The sequence below is a fragment of the Lissotriton helveticus genome, chromosome 6 (assembly GCF_964261635.1).
Source record: "Lissotriton helveticus chromosome 6, aLisHel1.1, whole genome shotgun sequence".
Lineage (NCBI taxonomy): Eukaryota > Metazoa > Chordata > Amphibia > Caudata > Salamandridae > Lissotriton > Lissotriton helveticus.
The window spans coordinates 1152163917-1152183065 of NC_136067.1; the positions used below are offsets into that span (position 1 = coordinate 1152163917).

The 19149-nt window shown below is 52.0% G+C and overlaps 1 protein-coding gene across 2 annotated transcripts in view; it reads right to left on the minus strand.

The window, feature by feature from the left end:
• Positions 1-19149, minus strand: part of LYST (lysosomal trafficking regulator) — a 3192287-nt gene that overhangs the window by 1290671 nt on the left and 1882467 nt on the right. For both annotated transcript variants that reach the window (XM_078648813.1, XM_078648812.1), the window contains one exon: positions 15498-15574. In XM_078648813.1, the coding sequence (XP_078504939.1) occupies positions 15498-15574 (77 nt within the window). The remainder of the gene's footprint in view (positions 1-15497; positions 15575-19149) is intronic.

Sequence of the window (19149 nt, forward strand, 5' to 3'; positions counted from 1 at the left end):
CAGTGTGTAGAGACCCCCCAGCGCTCAGCAGCGCTTTAAAAATCATCTTTCCCCCCTCCCTGCAGCTCCGGTCCCACCCTCGGCTGAGTGTTGACGCCGAGGGTTGGGCGCCGGTTTTGGCGGCCATCTTGGGTCAGGCTGGGTTGGGGAGGCTATAGACAAGCGCTATAAAAGGCGCCAGTGACCTGGAAAGCGGTAACATCAGACTTTTGCACACACCTTTCCCCTCCTGAGGCGGAAGCCGGGAGGTCTCTTGCTTTTCCTTTAATTTTAATAGCATTTTCGTGATTTTACTCGTTTGCCACTTGTGCCTGCTAATTGCATTATTTAGGCTGTAGCAGTGTGTAGAGACCCCCCAGCGCTCAGCAGCGCTTTAAAAATCATCTTTCCCCCCTCCCTGCAGCTCCGGTCCCACCCTCGGCTGAGTGTTGACGCCGAGGGTTGGGCGCCGGTTTTGGCGGCCATCTTGGGTCAGGCTGGGTTGGGGAGGCTATAGACAAGCGCTATAAAAGGCGCCAGTGACCTGGAAAGCGGTAACATCAGACTTTTGCACACACCTTTCCCCTCCTGAGGCGGAAGCCGGGAGGTCTCTTGCTTTTCCTTTAATTTTAATAGCATTTTCGTGATTTTACTTGTTTGCCACTTGTGCCTGCTAATTGCATTATTTAGGCTGTAGCAGTGTGTAGAGACCCCCCAGCGCTCAGCAGCGCTTTAAAAATCATCTTTCCCCCCTCCCTGCAGCTCCGGTCCCACCCTCGGCTGAGTGTTGACGCCGAGGGTTGGGCGCCGGTTTTGGCGGCCATCTTGGGTCAGGCTGGGTTGGGGAGGCTATAGACAAGCGCTATAAAAGGCGCCAGTGACCTGGAAAGCGGTAACATCAGACTTTTGCACACACCTTTCCCCTCCTGAGGCGGAAGCCGGGAGGTCTCTTGCTTTTCCTTTAATTTTAATAGCATTTTCGTGATTTTACTCGTTTGCCACTTGTGCCTGCTAATTGCATTATTTAGGCTGTAGCAGTGTGTAGAGACCCCCCAGCGCTCAGCAGCGCTTTAAAAATCATCTTTCCCCCCTCCCTGCAGCTCCGGTCCCACCCTCGGCTGAGTGTTGACGCCGAGGGTTGGGCGCCGGTTTTGGCGGCCATCTTGGGTCAGGCTGGGTTGGGGAGGCTATAGACAAGCGCTATAAAAACAGGCACTAATGGCTCCGCGCAGCGGACGCGATCTGCGGACGCGCCGGATCTGCGCCGGAGTCGTGCCAGAGTCCTGCCCGTCTGCGCCCGTCCGTGCCCAGGCGGGCCTAGGGCCTGCCACCATGCCCCACTTATTGACGCCTCTCACCACTAGGTTCCAATATGGGAGAGACGCCCTTATCGCCTTACGTCCGCCCCACCCTACTAGTTGTAGCTTTGCACAGATGGGGACCATTCCATTTCTACCGTGCAGAGCTTGTTCCTCCGGCCAAAATTCAGTGGCGGTGAAATCCGTTCTTTCCATGGCTCTACTAAACTGCCGGTCCTTGCCGAGCCATGCCATTGAAATCAATTCACTCATTCTGGACCACGAGCTTGATGTGCTGTTTCTGACTGAGACCTGGCTCTCCCCCAGCTCTGGCCCTGACATGGTCAGAGCACTCCCCCCAGGCTTTCATATACTCCACCTGATAGACCTAAAGGGAGGGGAGGAGGAACTGCAGTTCTCTACAGAGACACGCTCGCCTGTAAGATCCAGAATGGAGGGGTGACTGATTGTGAGAGCTTACAGTTCTCCCTTCGGCTGTCACCTACAGTGTCTTTGGTAGGCTTGTTGATCTATCGCCCTCCTGGACCCTTGGGCAGTTTCCCTAACTCTCTCTTGGAAACTACCGCACTTCTTGCCTCTTCAACTGCCAACTTTGTTGTTCTCGGAGATTTTAATATCCATCTTGAGGACCCCGCTAATGCCACAGGAGTCGATTTGCTCGATGATCTTAAATCTTTTGGAATCAATTTGGCCAACTCGGGCGCGACCCATGAGAAGGGCCATCTGCTTGATCCCTTACTTTCTAATCTGGATCATCTTACTTCATCTCCTGCTCTTGCCCTACCTTGGACAGACCATTATTTGGTGTCCGCATCATGGCAATTCGACAGCCGAGCTGCGGTGGTCCCACGGGTTCACACCCTGGAGAGAGCCTGGTCGAAGCTCCCTGTTGACACCTGGGCGGCACACTTGGAGGCCACGCAACCCTCTCAGGGAGCTAACCCAATAGTCGCTGATGCGAACTTCCATACCTGGCTCGTGGATTCTCTGGACACTCTCCTACCCAAAAAGAAACAACTCACGAGGGGGAAGAGAGTGGGCTCGGCACCTTGGTATTCATCAGAATTAAGAACCCTGAGGAAAGGATGCAAGAGGCTAGAGCGGTCCTGGAGGAGAGACTGGAGTGAGGCGAGTCGTATAGAATATCGTGCGGCCCTGAGCAGGTATAAATCCGCTATTCGGGTGGCAAAATCAGGATTCTTTGAAGAGCGTATTGGCTCTGCGGCCAACTCTTCCAAAGAGTCATTCAGGGTCATTAAGGGGCTTCTCAATGCCCCCGATCCTCAGGTTCTCCACGAGGACCCTCGCAAAAAATGCACAGAACTGGCTTTGTATTTTAAAAGCAAAATTGACAACATATTGGCTTCCCTTCCCCGGCTAGGTGAGGTCTCCTCTTTGGAGGACAATCCCAGCTCTCAACCTGAGTCACAATTGGTGGAGCTGGCCTCCCTCGGTCCAGTCAATAAGGAGGAAGTCTTGTCGGTGCTAAGATCTATGAAGAGCGGCTCCCCGAAAGACCCAGCACCTATTAAATATCTTAAACAGGTGTCATCCACTATCGTCGGCCCTGTGACGGACTTGATAAACCTGTCTCTCGCCCATGGGGTGGTCCCCCCCAGTTGGAAAGGGGCGGTGGTCAAGGCGCTTTTGAAAAAGCCTAACCTCGATCCCGCCGATCTTGCCAACTTTCGGCCTATTTCTTTGCTGCCGGGTATCAGTAAGGTGGCTGAGAAGCTGGTGAATAGCCGCCTTTCCAACTTCTTGGAAGCCAATTCCCTCCTGGGCGACTCCCAAACGGGTTTTCGCCCCGGTCAGGGGACCGACACCGCTCTGCTAGCGGTCGTGGAGAATGCTAGGAGCATGCTGGATTCGGGGGGATCAGTGGCAGTGATCCTCCTGGACCTCAGCGCTGCTTTTGACACCGTGGACCATCAGGTGCTTCTCCAACAGCTGTCGGGGGTGGGAGTCACGGGTTTTGCCCTCAAATGGTTCGCCTCCTTCTTGGAAGGTCGTACATTTGAGGTGTGGGAAGGCCAGGAAAAATCATCTTCTACCCCTCTCCAGTGTGGTGTGCCACAGGGCTCTTCGTTGAGCCCTACCTTATTCAACGTTTATATGGCCCCCCTGGAGAATGTGGTACGGCCGCTGGGTATTAAAATCATCAGTTACGCTGATGATACTCAGCTGGTGGTAGGCCTTTCCCAGTCGGCGCACCATCCCGACCGGCTGCACACGTGTCTTGGAAAGATCTACACGTGGATGTGCAACTCAGCCCTAAAGTTAAATGGCTCCAAAACGGAACTGATGCTGCTGGGGAACTCCTCTCCATCTTTGTCCCCCAGCAGCTGGCCAGACTGTCTGGGACCGATGCCCCCCCCCCAAGCAGGAGATCAAGAGCCTGGGGGTATGGCTGGAGCAGGACCTATCGTTTAAAACCCACGCCAAAAAGACGGCTGGCGTGTGCTTTGGCCTGCTCCGTTCAGCCCAGAAGATTCTGCCCCTGCTCCCAGTGGCCACTCGAAGGCTTCTCATCCAGGGACTTATCATCTCGCGGCTGGATTTCAGCAATGCGCTATTCCTTGGCGCACCCGAATCTACCCTGAACAGACTGCAGCAAGTGCAGAACGCGGCTGCCAGGCTTTTGACGGGTCTCCCTAGGCGTCAATCTGCTCGCCCGGCGCTGAGGGCACTGCACTGGCTCCCTGTGAGGGACAGGGTGAAATTCAAGTCACTCTGCATCGCCCACAAAGTTCTGCACGGGGTAGGCCCACCCATTCTGGAGGAGATGGTCCAGCCCTACAAGGCCTCTCGTTCCCTTCGCTCTGACCACCAGCATCTCCTTCATGTTGGCAGGGTGAAAAAGGCAAGAACTGGTGGCAGAAGGTTCTCAATAAATGTGGCCTCCTTGTGGAACTCATTTCCCCTACAACTGCGCTCCGAAGCCAGTCTTCTCAGGTTCCGTAAACTTTTAAAAACTTTTCTGTTCTCCGTTTAATCCCTGCATCTTTTTTAGTAGTGTTATGTTCTGATAAGCGCTGGGATGCCTATTGGTAACCAGGCGCTATACAAAACTCAGAATAATAATAATAATAGTACCCTGTTCGCACTGTGCAAGATGCCGTTTTCAATGACTGCACAGGGTGGACAAGCATCCGGCACTGTGCAATCATTGAAAATGGTATGTTGCACAGTACGAGCTGAAGTTTTTTGCTGCTCAAGTAGATTTTTACTCGAACAGCATCTTTCTCAACGCGGACTGGTAGTTTCTCATCGTGAGCAGTCGCGAGCATACGTGACCACTCGCAATGAGAAACCTGCCCTCCCCACGTTGAGAACCTCGCCTGGAGGTTTATTTTCCACACTCGCGATCGTCAACTTGATGTTGCTGATCGCGAACGAGGAAAAAGTCTTGCCGGGATGTCATTTTGCTTTCTCGCGGTCGCCAACTTAACGTTGAGGACTGCCAGCAAGCAAAAAATGACCGCAGCACTACACTACGCTACGCGTGTTTACAATGTGCTACGTGCAGTTCGCGTAGTGCAAAGTAGCGCAAACTTCGCGAGCGTAGCGCTTTGCCCAGGGTTAATTAATATGCAATGATACTAGAATGAGTTCTCCCTATGTAACCAAGTTAGTGGTGGGCAAAAAGAATGATTCAAGAAACTTTCAAAGACTTACAGTTATTTCTTCGTCACAAACGTTTGCGAATAAGCATGGGACTATTTTTGCTCTACTGGAAATGTCAGTGGAAACTGAGAAAAACATGTATACCACTTCAATATTTCTCAGATTTGGGAAGATTTCAGCACTTTCAGTAGAAGTGATTCAAGGGCTTTTTTTTCCATATTTGACCGGATTTGAATAAGGCACTGTTTACATAACGTTTTCTGTGCTTTGAAGCGTTTGTAAATTTAACCTTTTAGTGCACAAGAAAAGTTTATGAATAAATTAACATTCAAATGTTGAGCCACGTGTGTCAAGAGTGAAACAAAAAAAGCCCTTTGTCAGGCCCTTGATAGAAACTGCAAGGATGGAGCTCTTTGAAATGAAAATCTCATGCAGTTAAGTCAACTCCTCAATGTTTCCCATTCACACAAGACCAGAAATGACACTTTCACTGCGTGAAAATCAAAGGCAGCGTGGCCCCATTAGCGCTGCTTTCTTGAAAAGACAATCAAAAATATGTATGGCGAGAGAACAAAGCACAACAGCATTCCCAATAAGCCAAGCTTTTTTGCACAAATCGACCTTTGTTGCCAAACATCTGAGATATAGACGGCAGAAACCAAAACAAGAGACTTTTTTAATGAATTGGTACCAGTTTGTTTTTTTTAACAAAAGGCAGGGCGAGAGACTGTTCGACTAGGATTCCCACACCCCAGCATGTATGGATTATGTCTTCTCATCTTGGGTAATGGAGACTCTTAGCACACAATCCTTTTCGCAGATCAGGTTTCAGTTAAATGACGAGCAGCACATGAAAAGGAGAAAGAGAGCGCCACCTGCAGGCAAGCTGCGCACATACAGCCACCTCGGAAAACACGCAGAGCACACAGTAAACATTCTCAGAGACATTGACGCTGGTGAGAGGTGATGGCTGCTAGGTCACGCTCAGGCCATTTCAAAGCGCTTTTGCAAACTTCCTGCACAGTACTTAGACACCAGCTTTGTCTTAGTTATGTGCTCTTAAAATGTAATTGGTCACCACTCAGAAAAACCTCACTCATTTCACTTGAGTTTTTCACAATATTTGTAGAGCAGCATACAACCGTCTCGAAGGCAAATTACAGCAAGAAGCGCAAGCAAAAAGTGGACGCTCACTCATTTCACTTGAGTTTTTCACAATATTTGTAGAGCAGCATACAACCGCCTGGAAGGCAAATTACAACAAGAAGCACAAGCAAAAAGTGGACACGAGTGGTGTGCGCGCGTGCGATGGGAAAAGTGAAAGTAGGGGACACGAGTGGTGCGCGCACGCGATGGGAAAAGTGAAAGTAGGCTGGCGATTGGTGTGCGATGTGCACGCACCATGACGAGAGAGAAAAGCCATATGGTGCCTCTGCTCGTCATTGAGCACGTAACTGCACACTTTAGGCCAGCCAGTTTTTGGTAGGACTTTTAAATGCCTGTTTACTAAATGTCTCACAGAGCAACGCACGCGCTGGCTCAGGCGAGACCTAAAAAGGGGCCGGACCAGCAGCCAACATCACCAAAGTCCAACAAGGACCAGAAGGCACAACAATCACACAGAACACACACAATCGGGGCTACTCGCAACAAGGCCCCAGGACACAATGGAAGAACACCTCCCAAAAACCAGAATGACTCACCGGTCACTGAGGGGGAGAAGGAGGAGGAGCACAACGTCCCCCCAAAAACCTGAATGGCAGAGTCTGCAGGGGCATGGAACAAAAGAGTGCCAATAAAAGGAAGGTCCACCAGCCGTTCCCTAACGTTCTCCGGGAACACACTATCCTGGAGCCAGGGTCACAGAAGAAGCCATGGTACGATCAAGCACCTCCGAACCGTCCAGAGCGGAGCAGAGAATGAATGACGCCAGCTTTCGGCCATCCAACACATGGTGCAGCAGATCAACACAGGCACCCTCTGGAGAAACAGCAAACAGAAGGGACTCAGCCGAGTACAACAAGCAAGAAGTGGCCCTAGCCAAAACACACAGAGTGTTAAGGGCACGCAAGGCCGCGCTGGTGGAGGCGAAGATATTATGCCCCCAGGAATCTAACCAGCGGGCTTCCTGTGACGGGGAAGACAACACCGATGGCAGGGAGGGAAAAGGCAGTCAGTAAAAGAGGGTCCCTGGTAGAAGGGTGAAGGGAAAGTCAGACAGGGTCATGCGGCGCAAAGCAGTGTCGGTGCGGAAGTTGTTGGGCCACTGGGTCCCCCGTGGCGGCCCGCCCCAAGCCAACAAAAGGGAAGTGTGGAGCGAAGCCTCGAAGGGGAGAAGTAGCTCCAGAGCACCAGAACCCTGATGGAGGACCTACAGAAGATGATCAGTGGGGAAAGGGCCAGCTGGATCGCCCATGTGCAAGATACCCGCAGCCGTGGAAACAGCCTGAGCGAAGGCAGCACCCGCCTCCTTAGGGCCCCATGGTGGGGAAAACAGCTCCTCTGTGGGTGACGGCTGCAAGCTAAGGCGGCCGTCCCCCAGTCCCACTGGGGGAAGGAGAGGGCAAGATCGGAAACGGGGAAAAGGGACCGAGGAATGGGGGACCTGAGGTGCCTCCGGCGAAGACTGCAGACGCGGTGACGTCCTTAGACGATGCCGGGGAAAAAGCCACGACGTGGCGACCCCTCTCCGGAGAAGACAAAACTATCAACCGCCGAATCTCCGGAGAGCTGGGGGCGTCCGAAGACGAATCAACAATCCTACGCCGGCCTGAAGCCGTAGAGTCCGCGGGCGGGGGCAGGTCAACGTCGACGCAGGAATGACCTCCGCCACAACACGCGACGCAGGAGACTGCGGCTGGGCAGGAGCCGGGGTGGCTAAGGAACGGCGCCGAAAAGGCGCCGACTCAACCCCCAATGAGGCAGACGCCTGCAAGGAGGGACGAGGGGGGCTCGAGGACACGCCCGACCCCTAGCTGGCCCCTGCTGCGCCGCCAGGTCCAGCAACCGCCGGCGCCTGAGTGATGTCACCTCGGCCTCAGAGAAGGCCACCGCCTGCCCAGAGGACCGAGGGGGACTCGGGGACACGCCCGAGCCTCGGTAACCTCACGCAACACAACAGGGACCCCCGCGAGGGTTTGCGGTGAGGCAGACGTGCCGTGGTCCGAAAGAGGGAGCTTCGAAGGGTCGCACCCCAATGGCACCACATCCTCCGAACCTGGAGCCAAACCTGTTGTGCCAGGGCCAGAGCCACCGGCGACGCCGCAGAAGTCCCTGCGCGTGGCAAGGGATCCGCAGACATCCCAGGAGGAGAAGGTGGAGCCAATGAGGCTTGCAAGACCGCCGCATAGGCCTCATTCTGGGCTCTAGTCGCCCCCACACTGGGAAACGGTGAATAAGGTGGCGACGCGCAGGCCCGCACCACCCGCGGAGAACCCACACCCCCAACAGGCCAGGGACCGGCCCTCGGGTACAAACTGCGACACTTACCAACAGGTGAGCAACACTCTTGCGGCCTGGGAGAAAGACGATGTCTGAGACACAGACGGAGGTTCTTGAAACGGATGCAGTGACGATGCAGACCTGGACATGCGTGCCGTGCCGAAAGGAGTTTCATCCGACGCTCCCGCCGGGACTTCGGTTTCAGCTGTTGACACGCCTCACAGTCTGTGGAGTCGTGGTGCTCTCCCAAACACCACATGCAGATGGAGTGAGGATCCGTCGCCGACATCTGGCGCGTGCAAGATGAGCACGTTTTAAGTCTGAAGGCATTCGGACACTATTCTCAAGAAAAAACGCTCAAGGCGAAAAGGGGAGGCCTGAAACAGGCCCGAAGTACACGATTCGGGTCCGCGTTGCATGCGGAAAAGAAGAAAACTGAAGTCAGCGGGGTGGGGCTTATGTGACCTCGCTGATGTCACGCCTGCGGAGGACGTCGGGCGGAGTCATGTGGCACCGCCCCCTGGCTCGCAGTGATGCTAGGCAAGAAAGTTTTCCGGGTACAGTCTCACACCTGGGGGATATTCTATGTTAAGGAATCTACAGCTAGTAGTCTCTATCAGATAAGCCAGTTGTCCTCAGCCAGGCGTGGTGGCGTAGCGCCACTGTCGTGGAAATCGCTCTGCCCAGCGAGTCGCTGGCATCAAGGCCCCAACAAATTGTGTACTTGGTTGCGTCTCTTCCCTCAGCAATAGCTTGAGAGAGCACCATCCGGGCCTCCTCCAGACACTGGGGCAGCATCTGCGCAACCGTATCCCACAAACAGTGGGAATAACGGCCCAAGAGGCATGCAGTGTTCACAGACCGCAGCCCTGTTAACATTTTCTCCCCAAACTGCTCCAGTTTCTTGGATTCCCTGTCCGGTGGTGCGGAAGAGAATGAGCTTGGAGACACAGAAGCTAGGACAACCAAGCTCTCAGGAGTAGGGTGTTGGGAGAGGAAAATTGGGTGACCCACGGCCGGGCGATGCCGTCGGGTCACGTTCCTATCCACAGGAGCCTCTGTGTTGGGCCTAGACCAGGTGCCCAAAATGACATCTGAAAGTGCATCGTTGAAAGGTATTAGCGGCTCCGTAGAGGAAGACGCCGGCCGAAGCACTTCTGTCAGGAGGTTAGTCCTGACGGCCACTGTATGGAGCTCAAGGCCACCCTACGCAACACCTCTGGATAAGTACCACCCTCCTCCGTAGCCACGGTAGAAGGAGACAGTGCACCAGGTTCTGGAGAAAAATCCAGTCCACCTGCGTCCTCCAAATCCTCTTCCCAGTCCCTTTCTAACTCGCATTGGGCTGTGAGACGGTCTTCAGACCCCTCCCAGTCCTCTCCAACCTGCGGAGCAGGTGGGAAAGAAGGTGGGCGGATAAAGGGATAGAAATTCCACATCAGCGTTGGCCGGCACCGTCTTCACATCAGGGTGGAAGCCGGGGGGGGGGGCCCACCGGCGCTGTAGGCGTTGATGTCGGTGGAGGTCGTATGAGGCCAACCGGCATCAGCTGTGATCCAGGCATGGATCCAAGGGGGTCTCGCAGCGCCGAGGCCAGAGCGGTCGACGACGTTTGGGCCGGAGCCGGCAATGAAGGATGGCGAGGACCCCCGGTCTGGCCCGCGTGGCCCAAAGGCGCACCGGCGGGGCACGATGGGCCAAAGCAGACAGGAATTCCTGCAGCTGGGCTGGAGTCGCCAACGGACCCGGGAAAGGCAGGTAGGCAGTCGGCAACTGCCTAGGCTCCTCCGGAGCCGCAAGAGTGGCACCACCCGCACCCTCAGCCATGTTGCGTGACAGGCTAGGGAAAGGCTAAGAGCGAAGCCGCTTCTTCAACTTCTTGTGCTTCGTCTTACCTGACCCCGAGAGCGAAGACTTCGTCGAACGATGGGGCGGTTCCGCAACCCAACCGGTCCCTCGACCTCCCACGAGACGGAAACCTTGAAAGCAGCAGGGACCGCTCCCGCAACATTTTCAGAGCCATGGCCCGGCAGTCGGGTCACGAAGAGGGGTCGCGCCCCAGGCAGTACACTGTCGGTGCCGGTCCGTCACCGACATCATGCGGGGACAAGCCTCGCAAGACTTCAAACCGGGCATCCCTAAATGCCAGGAGTCACAGTCTCAAAAGAATAGAGACAAAAAGTCCCAAAAAACTCCGTCAAAAATTGAGTGGGGGTGCCGCTCTCTCCGGATCTGCGCTTGCTGGCAAGGAAAAAGAACAAACTGACGTCAGCACGCGTGGGCACGTCTAAGTAGCTCCAGTGACCTCAGTGACTACGACGCCAGCGACGTACGCTGAGCCACACAACGACTCCTATCAACGAGAAGGGGTACTGCTGACGAAAACTTTTCGAATCCGGTCTGACGCCTGGGGGTCATTCTAAGGTAAGGAATCTATCACCAACATGTCTCTTTCAGATATGTATTTATTGTTCGTGTGCTCTATTACATGGGTGTTTAAAGATTGCATTATGTTTCCGTGGCCATGGGCGTTGCTACTAGAGGTGGGTGCTGGTAAACTTCTCTAAGCAAGGGCCCGCTGAGTTTTTGCTTGCGCGGAGTGGGCGAAAACTACGCAAACCCACTAGCAGAGCAGAGTTCACAACCCAACGCTAATTATATTATATGTGAGGGCACATCTGCATGACCGGCGCCCCCTTATCAGACAGGAAAGCTTTAATCCAGTGGCACAGTAAGCCCGGGACCCACGTCTGGGCATACCCAGCGCATGAGCAGATCAGCCTCTGTGATGGCTGGCTCCATTACTAGATATTGCAAGTTATCAGGTAGCCATCTTAAGTGCAAGTACTTGGCACTGCTCATTAAGAATTACCCAGCTTCATTGAAACTAATGGTGTTTGGTATCAAACACTTTGTCTTAATAGATCTGTACTGGTGCCAGCACTATATTTACTATGACATGCACCCAGAGGACCTCTTAGCGGTGCCCCCTGAACACCTACTAATCCTCTAGTGTGGTCACTGACTTATCTCCCAGCCTGCGACCACAGAAGAGGTTCTGACCCCCTCGAGGAGACAGCCCGTGATTTCAGAGGCCAGATCCAAAGCATGCTTTGGCGTAAGTTGATCACACTTCCTACAGAAGGATGGCTTGTGAACTACCATGTCAAGGTCAGAGGCTTGAAAGCCTTTGCCGCCTTTGATATGCAACAACGGCTTCCTCCCAGACCTGGGGAACACCACCCCCATCTTGGGGCCCATATGGCACCAGAGCAGGCGGGAAATTGGATGAGAAGTAGGCGTGTTGTACTTTCAGATAGGCGCACCCCTAAAGTGGGCCACCTGAAGTGGACAGCCAAGAAAGGGTTTCACCATTTGTGGGAAGGGTATGCCCAGACGTGGGTCCCTTGCTCACTAAGCCACCGGAGTTAAGCTATCCTGGCTGAAGACGGCTGATAGCCAGAAACTGTTCCTAGGATGCTTGATTCCGGTCCAGGGAAAACATGGCTTGGCAGTTCAGGCTGGACTGTTCCAATGAGGCACAGGGTCAAGACTGATTTGCATATGGCCATGTCTGAACTGGGGTGGCTTGGTGAGCAAAATAACAATGGATTAAACCCAGATCTGTGACTGGGGGTGAATGTTTTGCCATTGTGCAACATTCCGTCTATCATCGTGTGTGTTTTGCTGTTCACCCTATGTGGGAAGGGTATGCCCAGACGTGGATCCCTTGCTCACTAAGCCACTAGAGTTAAGCTATCCTGGCTGAAGACGGCTGATAGCCAGGAACCGGTCCTAGGATGCTTGATTCCGGTTCAGGGAAGTCATGGCTTGGCAGTTTGGGCTGGAATGTTCCCATGAGGCACAGGGTGAAGACTGAACTGGGTTGGCTTGGTGAGCAAAATAACTATGGATTAAACCCAGATCTGTGACTGGGGTTGAATGTTTTGCCATTGTCCAACATTCCGTCCATCATCTTGTGTGTTTTGTTACCCAACTTCAGGGCATCACGGCTGAAACATGCAGACCAAGTTATTCCATCACACACATGAGGTATAAATCCATACCACAGGTGCACTGTTTTTAATCCTGGCAGGGAGAACATATCAATAAAGCACACATAGGGGGAGGAGCCAAGATGGCGATCGGAACAGTCGCATAAACGCTTGGCTCCGAGGGCCCTTCCTCCCCGCACGTCTATCCTGCAGATAATCCTGAGCGAGGTTTGCTGATCTAAGTTGTTGAAGGGAAGCGATTACTTACCGTCTGTTTCTGGGGCTCCACTGTGCAGTAGATCCGAAGAACTGTCCCCGTCTGCTTGCCGGCCTTCGTGGCGCTGAAGCCGGGGCCTCGAGTGCAGAGGTTGCCCGGCAGTGATCGTAGTGTTGGCGGCCCTGGTCGGGATGAGAAGCCGGTCAGTGGGAGCCTGAGAGCCGCGAGCCGGGAGAGTTGGTACCAACCCACTCCCAATAGTGGGTTGCCCCGTGAACCCGAGATATTGCCGAGCCGGAGAGAGCCCATGTTGCCCGGTTCCCCTTGGGTGAGACGCCCGGCCATGTTAATAGTCCCGTCCGGGAGCCAGCGGGTGGCTCCCGGCGAGCTGCGGGGAGCACGTCCGGCCTTTTGGTGACTCTCCTTTCTGCGGCAAGCGCAGACTGTCGAGGTCCAGCCATGGGGCCTGCGGACTCTAGTGGTCGAACGGGGCTCGGAGGTGTAGGGGAAGTGAAGGAGAACGAGATGGCTGAAATGGCGGATGGCGCCTCGGAGTACACCCCTCCCTGGGACAGAGAAACCGCTGAACTTGAGACCCCCGGAGTTCGGCTACGTGGGGAAACGCTTATGCGTAGCCACGTAATGGCTGCACTGACAACCTTGCGGACTGCTCTGCTCCGGGGAGCCCGGGACTTGGAAGGAAGGATCGTCGCCATTGCTGACCCGCCATTTTGTAGCGGAGTGGTTTGCTTCCGAGTCGGTGCCGATGCGTCTCCCTCTGCCGCAGTGCCATGTTCCCCGGATGAGTCTACAGTCTCGGAGGCGCGATTAGATTTGGTTCCTGAGCTTATTGGCGTCACACCTGTTCCGCAAGTGGTTGTCTCATCGGGGCCTTTTTCTGACCAGCAAGTGGAGAAGATACATCGATCCATGGTACATGAGGCCCGGACTGTGCTGCGATGCTTCCCACATCCTGTGCTTTCCTTTCCGTGCTTGGCGGACCTGTTTTTGGACTTGGAACTGTTGGTAGTCTGGGTGTTGTTGCATTCCGGCCTCCGCCATGCATCGTCAGTTGTCTCTCGGTGGCTAGGACCATGTTGGGCGGCGGCGCTACCTGGTCTGCCTGGAACGATTGAACCTTTTGTATCGAATTGTCTCCCGACTGCAAAGCTGTTCAACATTGCTACTATTGACAGAAGTGGCCAGGGGTGACCTCGCTTGGGACTTGGAGGGACTTCTTGCTGGTTAATGGTGATTCAAGGGCACGTTTAGTGGGGCTGTAATTGATTGCGTTTTATGTGCTTGCTGATATTTGTACTTTTCCATTGCTTCTGTTTATACGATTTTAGTATGCGGGGGTGGGAGGGACTGGGTAACCGAATCGCCGGCCCTTCTCCTCACATTTTTTCTTCTTTTTCTCTTTTCTTTTCTATATTTCGGGTCTCTTATTTAGGACGACAGGCACGCTGCTGGGGGGGTAGGCCGTAGCCTTTTGCAGGGGTGCAGGGTGGGGGGTTGGGGGATGGGTTTGTTTTCTGCTTCCTTTTTTTTGTTTCTATGGCCCTTTGCCCTTTCCTTTTTCGATGTCGTCGTCTTCATGTCTCCCATAGTACATTCCCTTGAGGGGTGGGTCTCGCATGCCGTGCTTGGTACGTCACTATTGCATTTATCCTGACTTTGGTACTCTTCTCCTTTCCCATTCCATCTATGCTCATCATCGGAGTGATAATGTGTTTTAACTGACTGTGTTGGGAGCGGGAATGACAATGCGATATCGATTTTTGATTTAATTTTTGGTTATTTAAAAATGAACCTTTTCTAATCCTTGTTATCACGTATTGTCTTGATTCTCTGCTGTATCCTGGATGTAGCTTTGTTTTTAATCACCGGATTGATGTGATACTTCTTACTTAATTTCTGCTCGATTTAAATAGCGGCCGGCCACACTGGTTGTAGGCCAGTGTTTGTAATTTCATGCTAATGGAAATAAAGGTTCTTAGAAAAAAATAATAATAAAGCACACATAGTGTCCTTTCTAACCAGTTTTATCTTCACTCTCCTCACGTTTAATCCTTTTTTGTGCTGCACCTCACTCAAACTATATGTCTCATTTGGTGGTTTTAGAATATCCGTGCAGAGAAGGTTTCAAAACATCCCTGTGCTCCTCCCTCTCAGAGAGGGGGTTGTAGCCCTCAGAGAAACTAGGTTTTTCCTTTGAGAGGAGAATCCCAAATGATGAAGCATGTCACCTTTGGTGAGTGAGGGATTTTGTCCCGGAAAGGGATTTTCACACAGTTGGGTCTGTGTGATATAGTTTGTGTCTTTTTCATCTTCTTTCTTTCTCTTTGAATAGACCCAAGGATTTTAATGTGTTTTTTTTTTTGCTTTAGTAATGGCCTGTACCCTTGTCCAAAACAGGGCATATATTGGGACTGGTTTGGGATGTGGAGAAGAAACAAGGCTGAGACCCAATGATTCAAGGCTGCTAGTTGTAAAGCATAGATGGCATTTACTTTTGTGCACATCTTTTTAAAAAAAGTCCAGCAAAACATGCAATGCAGATATTTATGGTAGTCTGTGATTTGTGAACAGTGCAGTCAGTTATAGTCTAACATTGAATGAATGAGAATAGTCTTGTGTTTTTACTGTAGACAAGCAGACTAAAAGGTTTAAGTGGCTATTAAGCAAATATTAACACTTTAAGGGATGAAAAGAGTTTTAAACAAAGACAATATATTTGCCATCTACTCGCATCTGTCCCGGACATCTATGTATATATTTTAGCAACCTATAATATTTCAAGGTACCTACATTCCCGGATATGATAAATTACACTGGTAAAAGTGACAACCATGGGGAAGAATTTACTTGCACTATCTAGATATCAAGACAAAAACAGCAATGATCTTTTTTTCTTACTTTAGCTGATTATTTGACATGGCCTTATACCATGCAGTTTTGCCTTCAGTTTCTTCTGTGTCATACTTTTTCTGCTCCTGAAAGGTTAAAAACAAGACACTCACTGATTACTAACTCTGAAAAGAATAAGTAAAAAAAGACAACAAAAAAACAGGTGAACCAGCAAAGCACGTAAGTAAATTAGCTTTTCATTTAGAATCATTTTAAGTCTGCAACCATGGTATCTAGCAACTAGTCACTTCTTTGCTACACTGCCAAAGTCAAAAATCAAAAATATATATTTTTTAACAAGTCTTTATTTTTCAAGAACAGGAATACAGAACAATAAATAGCAAAATATAGAGCGCTTAGGAGAAACTATGGAACACAGGCAACCATTTCCCAAATCAAATACGGGATCTGAACCATAAAAAGTAGGCATCAGCCGCAGAGAAGGGCGTATACAAGTGGAAGGCGGAGATGAGGCCGATTCGGCAGAGCACATTTAATTAAGGATGAGCATTTCACAGAAAAGGGTTCGTAGAGAATATAATAAACGGGGCAATAGCCCAAATAAACCACACCAAAGAAGAGGATTGCAGAGTTTGAAGACGGCGGGGGTTGATTGAGGTTGTGCTTTTCTATAGACGTCATCAAAACAGATTACAAGACAAAACGAGGGATGAAGTGGATGGATGGTCACAATGGAAGATAGAAAAGAGACTGCACAGGCAATGTGTTTAAACAGGAAAGGGGCAGTGACAGGCCTAAGGAAGAAAGTGAAAAATAAGCAGACAAGGAGATCAATGAACGAGAGCAGAACAACTATCACATCGGAGTAACAGACACTGAATACAGAATCAGTTATTCACTAGTAGGGGCACCTGACCTGATTTTTTAACACTCTGAGACTGATCCTTCAGACGAGGACCCATTTAGTCTTGTTCAGTACGATGAAAATGAAGAGGCAAAGCCAGCCGCGGATCAAGGTGGTGTCTCAGTAGATTACTGCCACGCCATGGGCCCTTAATTTGTGGGGTGATTTCGCCAACGACTGGGAAAGGGAGGAGGGGAGGCATTGACATCAGTAGCTGATATAGGTACTGGGCCACACCAGGTGACTGCCTGTAGCAGGAGCGGCATCTCTACTCTCTCCAGCAGCAGTGTACCGACCTGTAACCAGCAGCACCCTTTTCTGTTCCGGAGACATCACTAGGGCCCGATCAGTGCTGCTCGCTCTCTCACCTCTTCTCACAGCATCATACCCTAGGATGCGGAGGCTAGCACAGGGGAGGATCCTGCTGCTCTGGACAACTGGGCCTGACAGGTAGGGATGGACAATTAATTCTGCTCCGCTGCGAAGTTGGCGGAGTTTTAGTCACTCCACGTTATGCAGGTATATCGGAGTTCCAGGCCAAATTTCGTCAACAGCCGCGTGGTGGAGTTTTTTCTTGAGTGCGGCTTTCCAACAGTTGGTGAGCTCGATTGAGATCGGACTTCCCCTAGCACAATTTGCGAATCGCTAGGAGGGCACCCAGTGAGATTTCCCCAACGTGGGTGGTTGCAACCATTCATAGGCAGAAGGCTGCCATTCTAGTAGAAAATCTACTCATACGGCAGCAAAACCAACCCAATAAGCAGCATCCTCTGCACAGGGGAGTAACACAGGCCCCACAGCCCCCACGGTGCAGGGGGCCCCCGTGGTCCTGGGGGCCCCCTCGGCAGAGGAGTGTTATAATAATGACAATGGCCTGCCGCCCATGTACTCCAATTGCTGGCTCTCTGCACAAGCAACAGGCCATTATTAAAACGAGCCCTCGGCCTCAGAGGCTAGGCATGCGCAGCCGCAGTGACGCACGCACGTTCACATTTTGTGCGCCGACTGCGCGCAATCAGCAGTGGTCTGCAGGGTGGGGCAGGGTAGGTAATGTACGCAGTGTAAACTGCACATGCAACGGCACCAGCCGTCGAGCCTGCCCCCCATGGACGCTACCGAAGCAGCCAGCCAGCAAGCAACTAAGTAAAGTTATGTCTCCTTCCAGCTCTCCTCAGGTAAAAAGCTTTCCTCTATTCATGCTGGCCTGGTGTGCAGTGAATATTCTCGGTTAAAAGGGTGGTATTATCCCAAATAATCAGCGCCCAAGAATATTAATTATTTTAAGCCAGTCTCGTGCTTGGACTAAGATTTTTTTTTTTAAACTTCTGGGGACACTTCTAAAGGGGAAGTTGTTAAGCAGTAACAGAGCGTTTTTATGCTTTGCAACAGAATTGTTCAGCGATGATGGTTTGTAGTTTACTATTCTTGCAGCATAATGCTTCAGGAACTGGTGCAATGACATTGAGCACTCGGTAAAGGATGAAACCAAGAAAGGAAGAAAGGGAGGAGGAGCTTCGCGCGCCTCCGAGATGGCCGCGTGAGCACAGGGCTCCCGAGTCCCTCGCCGCCCTCCGCATATATCCTGAAAGATATCCTGACTTTGACGACGGGTTCATGAAGATGAACCTCAGCTGACACCTTAGCTGTTTTCAAAATTTCATTTGGACTTCGGGAACCGCAGATAAGCTGATTGGAGTTTTTGAGGCCCGCCCTACGGCGACACTGGGGGCTTGGCACACCAAGACGCCGGGGAGTAGTTGAACAACAAAGGCCTGAGGGGCTACCCCTGCTGCCCTGAGTTGACTTTCGGTTTTGTTCTTGGGCCTCCGGCCTCATCTGATTGCGTGATTGCTTCGGGCCCCCACCGAGGTCTAGCCTAACCCTGCTTCTCTACTGTATGCCAACAGTCGTGAGTGCTTGGGTGTTGGGCTGAGCTGCTTTCGCCCCTGTGGCCCATTTTCGTGATCTTCGGAGGTCTGGTGGTGAGCGGCCATTTTCACCAGGTCTCGCGGGCCCCTTCGGGGCTCACCATTCAAAATGACTGCCAGGCCTGACAACGAGAAGCGGAAGACCAAAACGCCTCTACGTGGGGGACCGATCCAAACCAACGTCATGGATCGCTATACCCATCCCAAGGGGTCCCCCGGTGGCACCACTCGAGCTCTGGAAGACTCCAATGACGACCCGACTGCGTCGACCGATTGACTCTGCGGGATGTCATGGGCGCCATTGCCAACATGAAGGCTTCCATCGGCCAGCAATACGAGGCTCTCGCTCTCAAAATTGACACTGTAGCCGTTGATGTTACTTTGATCAGAGCTGATTTGTCGAAGACCAATGAAAGGGTCAAGTCTCTAGATGTGAAGACTTCTAGCCTCACGACCGATGTGTCTGATCTGCAGACGAAGTTGGAAACTTGCGATCCTCCAATGATCTCATGGCCCATCGACTGGAGGATTTTGAAAACAGGGCCCGACGCAACAACATACGCCTTATTGGGGTCCCTGAAAATTCTGGTACTCTGGCAACGGATCTCCTTGTGGAGGACCTCGCCTTGAATCACCTCGCCCCTACAGGCCTGAGTAAATTCTTCGCCGTGGACTTTCTTCTTTGATCGTCCCGACAGAGTTAGTGACTGGCTGGATACCCTTCCCAAACAGAATGACTCAATCGGGCATCCGGGTGGAGCCGAGGGCGGTGTGTCGGAACAAGAGTGACATTATGATTCCTGATTTCTGAACAATTCACATGTCATTCAGCTGGGTTCGATACTTCTTCTACTACTGTGTTCTATTG